Source organism: Prionailurus viverrinus, chromosome A3 (assembly GCF_022837055.1).
Source record: "Prionailurus viverrinus isolate Anna chromosome A3, UM_Priviv_1.0, whole genome shotgun sequence".
Taxonomy (NCBI): Eukaryota; Metazoa; Chordata; class Mammalia; order Carnivora; family Felidae; genus Prionailurus; species Prionailurus viverrinus.
This window is the reverse complement of record NC_062563.1, coordinates 10,048,906-10,061,314: the sequence shown is the minus strand read 5'-3', so window position 1 is coordinate 10,061,314 and position 12,409 is coordinate 10,048,906. Positions and strand designations below refer to the sequence as shown.

The window sequence follows — 12,409 nt, the reverse complement described above, 5'->3', positions numbered from 1 at the left end:
GGGAAACACAGAATCAGAAACAGGCTCCAGGCTCTGAGCCATCAGCCCAGAGCCTGACGCGGGGCTCGAACTCCCGGACCGCGAGATCGTGACCTGGCTGAAGTCGGACGCTTAACCGACTGCGCCACCCAGGCGCCCCGTGAGTTAACATGTTTTAAAAAGTCATTCTGTTTATAGGTGCGATATCACATTGACACATTTCTTTTTTTTTTTTTTTAATTTTTTTAACGTTCATTTATTTTTGAGACGAGAGAGAGCATGAGCGGGGGAGGAGAGAGGAAGAGGGAGACACAGAATCCGAAACAGGCTCCAGGCTCTGAGCTGTCAGCACAGAGCCCGACACGGGGCTCGAACTCACGGACCGTGAGATCATGACCTGAGCCGAAGTCGGACGCTTAACCGACTGAGCCACCCGGGCACCCCAACACATTTCTAATAAAAATTCTCAAAAGGTTTCTTTCCTGGGGAGGGGAGCTGAGAAGTACTGTATAGTACAAACAAACAACAGCTCATTTGGAAGAAAGAATATCTAAGAATCGCTAAGAAAATCTTGGAACAGAATAGCTGAGGAAGGCTTTGTGATTCTAAAAGACAGTAAGGCTTATCTTAGAGCTAATATAATAAAGTCTGTGCTGCCGGCAAACCAGAAAAGACATTAAAGATCAATGAGACAAATCAGAGTTTCCAGAAGCAGACCCAAGTGTATTCGAGAACTTGGTCTACAGGTGAAATTAGGGTTTCCGTTCCGAGGAAAAGAATATTTTATTTAACAAATGGTCCTGCACGTGTGAGCCACCAAATTCCCATGTCCTATGGGCATAGCTAGGAATTTTTGCTGCAGTAACTTGCTAACTAAAAACACACCACAAAAATATTAAAGGAAAAAAACCCTTTTTTCATCTCAGGGGAAGAGAGGACTTGTCCTAGATAAAACAGGAGCCACAAGAGAAGCAACAGAAGATTCCGACTATAGAAAAAGATAGTGTTTTTTTGTATGGTGATGGCATCGCAAGAACAGTCCCCAGACAGAGGACAGGAGGGAAGAAAACTCAGCAATATGTGACAGACGTGGGGTTCGTGTCTCCAGAGCCCAACCATCCAAGGAGGAAAGTGAGGGAGGATGCGTTTAAGGTTCACAGACAAGAGAAATGCAAATCACCAACAAGTCTATATAGAGACGCCACAGAAAGGCAGATGAAAACACCAGCTGGCGAAATGCACACAGACCAGATGGCTCATTTCCCTCGCCAGCTTGACAAAACTTGGAAAGATTGCTAACACCCAGGATTGGTGATGGTGGGGATGCACACCACGCGTGAGACTACCGTGTCGAAAAAGTAATCTCAAACTATGCCAGTACCAGCCACGGCCACTCGCTGGAACTCCGAAAGCACAACGGAACGTGAGCGATCAGGTAGGACGTTTACCGCTGCCGTTTGTAACGGCAAACGAAAACGGAGCAACCTGCACGCCCACGAGTACGGAGACGGTCGAATAACGTGTGGTATGTTCATCCTACTGCGTTTTGCTTAAGCAGAAAGTTAGAGATAGCTGTATTCACCTGCAGTACTGTTAATACACAGCATCGTAAGAGCAACGTACAGAGAAATATACATAGTGTGATACAATTATGAGAAAAATAGGAAAAAAAAACTTCTCTGTTATTTTTTGAGCCTATGTATGTTAGTATGAACGCAGAGAAAACTTAACATTATTAACCTTGGGTAGGATGAGAATAGGAAAGGGGCTGGAGATGATTGTGGTTTTTGTACCATTCTATAGATAGTTTGTTGCAAGGAACACATTTTGCTGTTGTGGTTTGTTACCAAAAAATCCAAATATGCACGTGTGTGTGTGTGTGTGTGTGTGTGTGTGTGTGCATAGGCATGTATACGTGTATATAGAGGGCAGCAGCCAGGCAAGGTGCAAAGATTTAAAAAGAAATAGAACATATAAACAGAAAACAGCATGTTCAATTCAAACCCAACTCTATAACTGGGGTGGAAGGCATACCATACATAAACATAGAAACAAAGGAAGTCCATCAAAAAAGAAAATCCATCAAAATGGTCACAATTTTTATGTCTGGGTGGTAAGAATACTAGTAACTTTAATTTAAAAAAAAATGTTTATTTATTTTGAGAGAGAGAGAGGGAGAGAGAGAGCACACAAGTGAACGAGCAGGGGAGGGGCAGAGAAGGTGAGAGACAGAATCCCAAGCGTGCGGGGCTTGATCTCATGAACTGGGAGACCATGACCTAAGCCCAAATCAAGAGTCGGACATTTAACCGACTGAGCCACCCAGATGCCCCTAGCAACTTTAATTTTTAAAAATAATATGTGTTTCACATCTTTTCTACCTTGAATGCACACTGCATTTCTAATCAGGGGGAAAAAAAAAACTCTTTAAAAGTTGAAAAAGAAAAGGGGGCATTCTGGGAAAAAAAAAGAAAGAGATAGAAAACAAGTTCGTGGTGCTAGAAGTTTCCCGGATGAAACTGAATAGCTACATAGTTATTTATTTTTTTTAAGTTTACTTATTTTGAGAGAGAGAGAGAAAAAGGATGAGTGGGGGAGGGGCAGAAAGAGAGGCTCCCAAGCAGGCTCCCTACTGTCAGTGCAGAGCCCGATGCAGGGCTCGAACCCACGAACCATGAGATCATGACCTGAGCTGAAGTTAGATGCTCAACCAACTGACCACTCAGGTGCCCCTAGCTAAATAGTAGGCTAAAGAGCTATAAGCAAGAATTCTAAAGCAGTGAAATTATTAAAATATTAACATAGTATGCTGGAAACGTTTTCAATTTCTTACCAAATCATGGTTAGTGGCTCACTATATCCATTGCTAATAGGAAAATAAATTGTGGCAACCCCACCATCCCAGAACCTTCAGAATTATGTTCAAATATTAAGGATCAAAGAAAGCTCAAACTCTATAGCTATTTCCTAAGGGAAGCTGACTTTCCTTTTTCCAACAGGCAAACCCTGAAGGTTTCTGCATCACCATTGTGTGTATTTCCTAAGTTTGTTATTGGCAGAGAAAAAGGGGGGGGGAGGGTAATATTTTTATGCAAAAGTGAGCTGATCCGCATGTGAACTTTGTGCGCCAGGAAAGTCAAAGTGGTGAGGACTCTGGAAAAAATGTGTTTTGGGGGCACCTGGGTGGCTCAGTCGGTTGAGCATCCGACTCTTGATTTTGGCTCAGGCCATGGTTTCATGGTTCATGGGTCTGAGCCCCACACAGGACTCCACACTGGGAGTGCAGAGCCTGCTTGGGATTCTCTGTCTCCCTCTCTCTCTGCCCTTCCCCTGCTCTCTCTCTCTCTCAAAATAAATAAATAAACATTACCAAAAAAAAAAAAAAAGTTAGGGCACCTGGGTGGCTCAGTTGGTTAAGCATCCAATTTGGGCTTGGGTCACCATCTCAGTTCGTGAGTTCGAGCCCCATGTGGAGCTAGTTGCTGTAGTCACAGCCTGCTTCGGATCTTCTGTTCCCCTCTCTCTGCCCCTTCCCTGCTTGTACTCTCTTTCTCAAAAACAAATAAGTCTTCAAATAAATAAATACATCTTAAATAAAGTTAAAAAATGTGTTTTTTCTAACATTGTAAATGTGTTTCTCTCACAAGAGAACCCTCCTCTCCTCGCCAATCCTTGCTGACACTCTGTGAGAGCATGTTTCATTCATTCAGTATATACTAAGAGCCCAACATGAGCTGAAGATCATGCTAGAGGCTGGAAATTAGTGAAGTTCATGTCTTTGGGTGGAAGCCTGAGTGATTCTAGCTTGCTCTCTGGTGCCACCTACTGATCAAACAGCATTTCAACCCAAAACAATAACCCTTAAATTTCCCTTTCCATCGTAGAGCCTGCGCTTTCGAAAACCCTAAGTACTTTCCCAGTCCCACTCATCTGGTCCCTGGGACTGCACGTATGTTGATATTTAAAACAATCGCATCCAAGAAAACTATCCTAAACGTAAGTAGGAACTCACATCACGTTTGCATCTAAACAGAAACGTCAGGTTCATCAATCTCAGGTTTCGAAATGCTATACAGTTGGGTCGCTTTGGACACCATGCATACTTAGGTTGACTGGTATGTTTGTATAATATTTATCAGGGGTCTAAAAACCTTTGCTTCTTCAAATTCTCTTTAGCCATAAGACAATTCACACCCATCATGCCCCAGTCATACTGTGGCTCTAAAGAATCATTAACATTCAGTATATTTTACTCACATATCAATTTATTAGGAAACCATTCCTTTTTTTTCTGATTAGCGCTAAACATTTTTTTTTTTTTTTTGGTGGAGGGCGGGGGGGGGGGGGGTCCAGTATCCGTGTAACATTATGTAGAAAATGGTCCTCACGCCAATAGATTGGTATCCATGTACTAAAACACCAATAGCCCAAACTCAAAGGAGAATTTCAGAACCGTAACTTAAGAGAGGTCGGGAAGTCCCATCTCGTACACAAATTTAATGAGATTGGAAAAAACCCTTCTCAGAACTGGGAAATCAAGCTGGACAAAACAAATGTACTCACGACTCACTGCATTTAATTCCGACCCCTAACTGGAATCATCTTGGGAACATTTAAGAATCCTACAACAGCTAAATAACACGGCGATTCAGAGGTGACCTCAAAGTTATTATTACAGCATTAAAAAATTATAGTTAAGCAGTATAAAATTACAATTTATTACGAGGGGAGGGGTTTCACAACAATCCTTAAAAACATTAAGAGCAAACCTCTCACAGAATTCTATTTACGACTTCCCGTTTTGTCAGTCCTCTTTCCCCTTTCTTTTGGTTTTTCAGTTCTAATCTGGTATGGAATCCGCCGGACAGAGCAAGGCTGGGTGGGCTCCCCCCTGAATGATGGAGTAAGTCTGCTTGGGTAATTCTTGCTGGGAAGAGGAGGAGAATATAGGCGGGGCCGTGGTGGCCACGGCGATGTTCTGACCTCCGTCGCTTACCACGGTCACTTCGGTTGTCCCCTCCTGAATCAAAGCATTAAGGCCTTCAAAGTCAGTGCATGTAATCCCCGAACTGGTGATGAAAGTCTGGTTGCCGGAGCCTTCCTGGGGGCTGCCTGGGGTCGCGGGGATGAGAGTCTGGTGCAGAGTGGCTCCGTCGGCCTGGTCGTGAGCGGTGAGCAGCACAGCCGGCTGGGTCATGGCGCCCGCCTCGCTCGGACACCCCGAGGGCTGGGAGGGGGCGATCAGATTGACCTGGCGCAAAATCTGCAGCCGGCTGTTCCCCGGGAGCTCCTCCGGGTTCTGCGCCACCAAGGCCGGGGGCACGATGTTCACCGCGGCGGCCGCGGCCTGGATGATGGTGTTGGCCTGCGGCACTTGATGACCAACGATGATTTTGACTCGCCCCTCGCTGAACGGCGGCACTTGGCTGGGCTGCAGGGGCACCTGCAGGTGGCCCACGGTGAGGGGCGCGGCCGGCTGCTTGCTGGGGTCTATCTGGAACTGCAGGACGGTCACATCCGAGTTCTTGTTCTCGTGGTACTCACTGTGCTGCCTCTTGTGGCTGCGGAGCGAGTCCTCGCGCATGAACGAGGCTTCGCACATATCGCAGTGGAAAGTCTTCTTGGCGTCCAGCTTGGCCACCTGCCGGCTGCTCTGCCGGCCCGAGTCCTTCCTCTCCAAGGCCTCGGTCTTGACCACGTCCGCGTGGAATTTCTTCACGTGCTTGCTCAGGTTGCTGGGCTGCTTGCTGTCGAAGCTGCAGTACTGACACTTGAAGGGCCGGTCGGTGCAGTGGATGCGCTCGTGGACGCGCAGCGCCGCCTTGCTGGGGCACGAGTAGCTGCACTCCGAGCACTTCTCGGGATGCTCCGACTGGTGCGCCCGGCTGTGCTTGCGGAGGGTGGCCTTGCTGTCACCCAGGAAGTCGCAGTGCGGACACTTGAAGTTATTCCCGCTGTGCTTGATGCGGATGTGCGACTTGAGGTTGCCCTTCATGGTGCAGCGGACATTGCAGAACTCGCACTTGAAAGGCTTCTCCCCCGAGTGCACGCGCATGTGCCTTTTCAAGTCCGAGCTGATTTTGAACTTGGCGCTACAGAGCCAGCACTGGAAGGGGGCGTCCCCTGTCAACACAAGGTGAGTTTCGATAAGAACAGGCAGGCAACAACCACAGCGGATCCCCCCGAAGCACACACCAGAAAATCGCTTATACCAAGGCGGGCGGGTGGAGACCTTCTAACCGCAGCTGCTAGTTTCTGACCCTGGGAGAAAAAAAAAAGTGGGGGGGGGGGAGGGGGACGGGGGCTTCTTTTCTTTCCCCAAACCTGAACCACCAGGACCGTGACAAACCCCACGGGAAAAACGGGAGAGTGAAAAGAGCTATTCAACTGTCCCGAATAAGAGAGTATTTGTGAATATAACTTCAGTTCTTTAAAGCAATCAAGCTAGCGTTCATTTTGCTCAGGTGCCCACTCTGCTACTTAATGGTTCTCAGTTGCGGAAACTTTGCGCAATCCGTGGATTTCGATTGAGTTACGTGGCGTAACGGGTTCGAGGCCACATTTTGGAGTCAGCTCCACACTCACTCATTAGAACAGTCTTTTACAAAGTGATCGAAACGCCCAGCTTACACTTCCTGCAGAGTTTTATTAACAAAGACGTGTTTATCGCGCAAAAGTTATTTATCCCACATTGCCAGCTGCGTTCTTTGCTTGTGAAGTTACGGAATCCAGCTGCTCGATTTTTGTTTTGTTTTGTTTCGAATTCATGTTCGCGGAAGGATGAGCAGGGGAAAGTGAAATTGCAAACATCTGAGTGCACGTGATATTCCAAATGTATTTCCTCAATGAATGGCACGTCCAAATCATCTAAGGCACTGATAACTCACGCGAATGGGTGACCCCTGCCCATTTTACGGGTTAAGCAAGCAAAGTAGCAGCTGACATTCTTCCGTTGCTTCCAGGATGGCAGGCCCTCTGCTGAGCACTCCACAAGAATGGTCTCGTCTGATGCTCCCAACATTCCCGAGAGGTGGGGACTATCACCACTATCATTCCTAACACTACCGTACGGATGAGGCCTAGGCAGACTACGTGACTCGTTCGTAGCAGGGCCCAGTAGTACGTAGCAGGGCCTGGATTCGAACCCAGGCTGCCTCCAAGGCTGGTATTCTTAGATGCCGGGCAATGATCTGTGCACAGGACTGATGTGCGCTTTCTCAGGCCATAAACTCAGAGAAGGAATCGTGTTCCGGCTTTTTGGTATAAGGCCTAAAACGTCACCATAAGCGGCTTATTCATAAACACAAATGAGTGAAGATGGCCGGGGGCAAATTTAACAAGCTTCTATAAAACCGAGAGGCTCGAGCCTCAACGATGCTTTGTAGGACTACACGCCCCCAAGATCGTGCACGCTAAACTCTAGAACCAGGGGTGGTAAGCTACAGCCTGTGGGAAAGCCAGCCCACGGCCTGTTTTTATAAATAAAGTTTTATTGGAATCTAGCCACGCACATTTGTGCGTGTGTTGTTGCTTCTGGCTGCTTTATGCTCCCAAGGCAGAGCTGAGCGATTGCAATTGTGCTGATACAGTTTGCAGCAATTGTATGGCCTGATACAATTGTATGGCCAGCGACAGCAATTGTGCTGATACAGTTTCAGCAACTGTATGGCCTGAAAAGCCTAAAACACATACTGTTTGGCCTTTTACAGAAAGCTTGCTGACTCCTGCCTCGGCATTTTATGCTGAACCTCTCTGATGCTATCAACTCTTCTCTGGCAGGTGAGTGTAAACCCCCGGACCCTTTCTTAGGACACTGCTTAAATACACAAAGTAAACTAAAATAAAAATCAACAGGAATCCAAAAGAAACCAAGTATTTTGAAATAGTTACTTAAGAAATGAAAAGGAAAAATTCACGCTATGGCAATGTCGTGTGCTTTATTAAAATCTTTTTTTTGAAGTGATCTCTACACCCAACATGGGGCTCGAACTCATGACCCCAAGATCGAGGGTCGCACGCTCCACCGACTGAGTCAGCCGGGTGCCCCTGTGCCTGTGCTTTATTAATGCATTAAGTAAGATGTGGCGGCGGGTCTAGAACTCTAATAATTTCTAAACAGAGAAGAGCGGAAGTGATATTTCGATCTATCTACAACAAGCGTCCTGAAAAGATCTGTGATCTCTCCTGGCGACAAGTCACAGGCACTATTCTCACACCAGTTGCCTTTTTCGTAATTGAAGCACACGGCAAATTTCAGTACAGTTAGTGACAGGGAAGGTGGGCTTTTTTCCCCCCATCCAAGTTCACGGACCACCGAAATTCTACTCATGCATCACCGAGTGGAGGCATCTGTGGACCCAGAGTAAGACTCTCTACTTCAGAAAAGTCTCCTAGGTTTTCCAGTCATATCCCTGCCCTAATGACTGACAGTCTTTTTGCCCTTTTCTTTTTTTTTTAAAGCCATCAGTGCGGGGTGAAATCCAGAAACACCGGATAACCAAATCTCACAGCTGAGTTGCAGAGTTTAACAGCACTTGTTGATACGAAGGCAAAGGTCCTAAATCCCTTTGTCATCTTTCTTCCTTTTTTTTTTTCTTTTCTTTAACCACAGATTTCTTAACTGAGGCATCCTGGTTAGTAATAGATGCACGGGGCCATACGCTCTCCAAAGCTGATGACTACATTTATTTCTGCCCACTATGGGACCCTCGCGGTGTCTAGGACCTAGCAGGGACTTCATGAATGTTGCCGAATGAATGAGCAACTGATCTTAGCCGACAGATCTCTTCTCAAGTTTACGTTGCTGCTCCAACCATTGATGATGGAGCCAATCTAAGCGATGACAGGGTGAAAACCAAATCCTATTAATCTTACACTCTGTAAAATCTCGTAAGTGCCGCAGATTTAAAAAAGGGAAATGAACCTTCTAGGGAGACCTTGCGTACACGGCACACGTTTCAATTCTTGGAGTCTTCACCTTTTCTACACCAACTTGAAGATGCTACTATCAACGGTAAGTTTATCTTTCTAAGTGAAAATGATTCTGAACCCTTTCACATATGAATCCTTCGGCTCTTCTCACTTAGGCTGGGGGGAATTCTCAAGAAACCCGTTGACCACCGGTTATGCCGATGTCTTAAGCTGCTGTAACAGGTTACAAAAACGGTCCCAAATCTTGCCACCTCTCCTCCCTCCCTGTAGCTGCGACCTTTGCCACGTGTGGAATCACGCACGGTCTCTCGACAGGGGCAGGACGACCTGCCGTGACCCTCGACACCACGTCATTAGATTTTGGCTGAGGGTAGGTTAACTGGGCTTGATACGCGTAATGGCTCGAAATGCGCTTGTGCGTTGGGATTTGCTCGCTTGTACCTCCGTCAGCCGTCGCCGCGGGAAGATCAAGGCTGGCTCAGCCCTGGTCCCAGGAGGAGGAGGATGACAGAAATGCGGAGCGGTGCTGGATTCCAGCAACCAAGGCCAGTGGACGGACAGCCCGCAGCGAGCAGATTCTCAGACACGTTAAGTGAATCCAGCCAAGATCAGGGTTGCTGAGGTGACACCCAGCTGATCCCCAGCACGTGAACAGAAACGGCGTGTTGTCACATCTGCTGAGGTTTTGTTAATGCCGCATTTCTGTGACGACAGATAGCTGAGACAGATATCGGGTATCTAGAAACAAAATGCTGCCCTAACAGAAAACTAAAATCTGTAGCATTGGCCTTGGGACTGGGTAGCAAGCAGAGACCGGAGACATGGCAGTTGGACACTGTTTAATGGCAAACATTTGGTAAAACTGTCACCTGTAGCCACTCAGAAGACAGAGAATGCACCTACTGAACGGTGGACTCGAGCAAAGAGATCAATTCTGGGCAGAACCGTGAAAGCGTCTTACAAGCTGCATAGGATGAGGTCCAATAAGGAAGAGACAAACTCAAAAAAGAACTGGCCATTTCCTAAATGGAACTCAGAGAGAATACAGAAAACCAAAGATGGGCTGGGTTAGAGAAGATTTCTCATCTCCAGTCAGTAAAAGGTTTTCAGAGTAAGACAGAAACTCGGGGATTGAAGATCAGATCCAGGAAAGTGATCTCAGGGGGAAGACCGGATGACAAGCCAGGGGTGTCGATGTAAAGTAAGGCTCTTCGTTAAGACCTCCGAAAGAACGAAGTTGGCCTAAGTAGGTTCTCCCGCTGGCCGCGATTCCTGGGAATCTCCAGGGATTCAACAGCAGGAGGTTTTAAGCCAAAAGTGCCTAGATTTGGGTTCGGAGAAAGGAGAGCCTCCGAGAGAATTGCGGGTGTGGCGTTTGGCACAAAGATACGCAGGAAACTCACAAAGTCTTGCTGATGGCTCTACTAGGAAACTTGTCACCACCCTAGAGTCAAAGAGCCGTACCTTTGGGTGGGCAGGAAGCAGGCTGAGAAAGTTCCTCAAAGGAACATTTTCCACCGCTTTTCAGAAGTGGCTCAGGCAGGTGATAGGAAGGATGCTGTGGTGGGGAGGGTCGGGAAACAGGGAGCTGAGCCAAGGAAGGCCTAACCAGGAAACATTCTCTGGCCCCAGAGTGAGGGGACCCGGGGACATTTGCCCAGAGGGATCTTGGAAATCTGTGGAGCAGGGACCGCCAAGGGCTTCCCATTCTTCCCCTTTTGAACAGCAGGATTACTGGAATTATTCTGGCTCTGTGTCACCACTGCACATTGGGAACGTAGGAACACACGGCTTGTCTTTTCATTTCCAAGGTCTCTAGGTTAAGAGAAGCCATATCCAAACCTGGTGGAGATCACAGTATCCCGGCCTTTAATCTTGATCCTGTGACGGGGTGTGATTTATGTGGGTCTTGGGAAGGTATGACTCCATCTTCACGTCAGAGATGTGAGTGATGGCGAGCTGGACTACAGTTGTTTGCAAAAATGGCCCCGATTCCTTACCCTTCCTCCTATCTCTGGCCTCTGCCGTGTAACCTGGCGGTGACCTCCCACCGTGGGTGAGCCCAGTCCCATCTGTGACACCAGGCCCAACCATATAGCCTGCTTCAGCCAGTGGGATGAAGGCAGAGGCTTGACTGGGGCTTCCCCACTGGGGGGTGCCGGCTTGTACCCTGCCGCGGCCATGAAAAGGACAAACCTGGGGTAGCCCACTGGCCCCAGAAAGAGGATGAGAGGCATGTGGAGCAGAGCCAGACTGCCGCAGCTAAAGTAAGTCTACAGCCAGCTAACCCACAGGCAGCAGATCCCCAGCCAAGGTCAGTGGACAGATACCCAGCCTTTCCCCACACATGCGACTGGGCCCTGCCGAGATCGACACAGTGTCCAGCCCACCGGCTAGACCTGAAGTCCGTAAGCAACGAACGCTTATTATAATACGCCACTGAGGTTTTGCAGCGGTTGTTACACAGCATCATTGTATCGATAGCTGACTGATACACTCGCCCAAAGGAAAACGCACACGCTTGGTTAAGTTACCTACTCTGCTGGGTTCTTCCAAGAACCCGTGCCCATGCTGAGCGAATCCGAGCATACTTCAAAAAGGATGGAAGTAATACGGAAGCTATGCAGAAACGGATGAAAAGTGCATTGTTTATATTTGTATCTCTATTTCATTTAGCTCACCTCCTCAACCAAATACCTTAGAAGTGAAGAAGGTAGAAAGCCACATACAGATATACACAAGGTTATAAACTCCATGTTCCTCCCCGCTGGACCGAGCAGAGGCGTTTCTGGGTGGATGAAAAGCAAACCCACGAACGGTGCAATGACCACACGTCCCCGGGTCGCTTACTGCGTTTGTGACTCGAGGCTCTGGGGTGCTTCTGACTCAGGTAACAGGCAGTTACGAGTGCAGCGCGAGAGGCAGCGTGAGGGACCTACCTGTGTGGGACCGCAGGTGCACGGTGAGCTGGCTGGAGTTGCGGCTGGCATAGGGGCAGATCTGGCATTTGAAGGGCCGCTCGTCCGAGTGTATCCGCAGGTGCTTGTTGAGGCTGCTGCTGTCGGCTGCAGCGTAGTCGCACGTCTTACACTTGTAGGGCTTCACGCCCGTGTGGCAGCGCATGTGGGTCTTCAGCTTATCCTTCCGGCTAAAGCACTTGCCGCAGACTTCACACTTGTGGGGCTTGTCTCCTTCAGACACACACACACACACACACACACACACACACACACACACACACACACACAGATGGCATCAGAAAACGATACTGAAAAGGAAACAGGCTTATTTCCCACTGCCTTACGAGAAGAGGAATACGCAATCACCGGAGAACATTCAGGAAAGCCCCAGGGCTACGCGGAACACGTGCAAAAGAGCTGCCCAACACGTCAGGAGAGGGGGAGTTCCTTCGCGTTTGCCTACTGGCACTTTCTAATTTCTCCTACATCGAAAAGAGTTCCTTGTTAGTTACGCACAGAGGGCGACCCAAGTTGTTAAA

The 12,409-nt window shown here is 48.0% G+C and overlaps 1 protein-coding gene across 3 annotated transcripts in view; it reads right to left on the bottom strand.

Annotated features, from left to right (window-relative positions):
* ZFP64 (ZFP64 zinc finger protein) overlaps positions 1-12,409 on the bottom strand; it is a 93,630-nt gene that overhangs the window by 58,074 nt on the left and 23,147 nt on the right. For 2 of the 3 annotated variants that reach the window (XM_047852867.1, XM_047852866.1), the window contains exons 5-6: positions 11,850-12,101; positions 4,227-6,102 (exon numbers count right to left, since the gene is read on the bottom strand). In XM_047852867.1, coding sequence (XP_047708823.1) covers positions 4,820-6,102; positions 11,850-12,101 — 1,535 coding nt within the window. In that variant the 3' untranslated portion in view covers positions 4,227-4,819. Of the gene's footprint in view, positions 1-4,226; positions 6,103-11,849; positions 12,102-12,409 lie in introns of those variants that run through there. The other variant, XM_047852868.1, reaches the window with a different exon arrangement.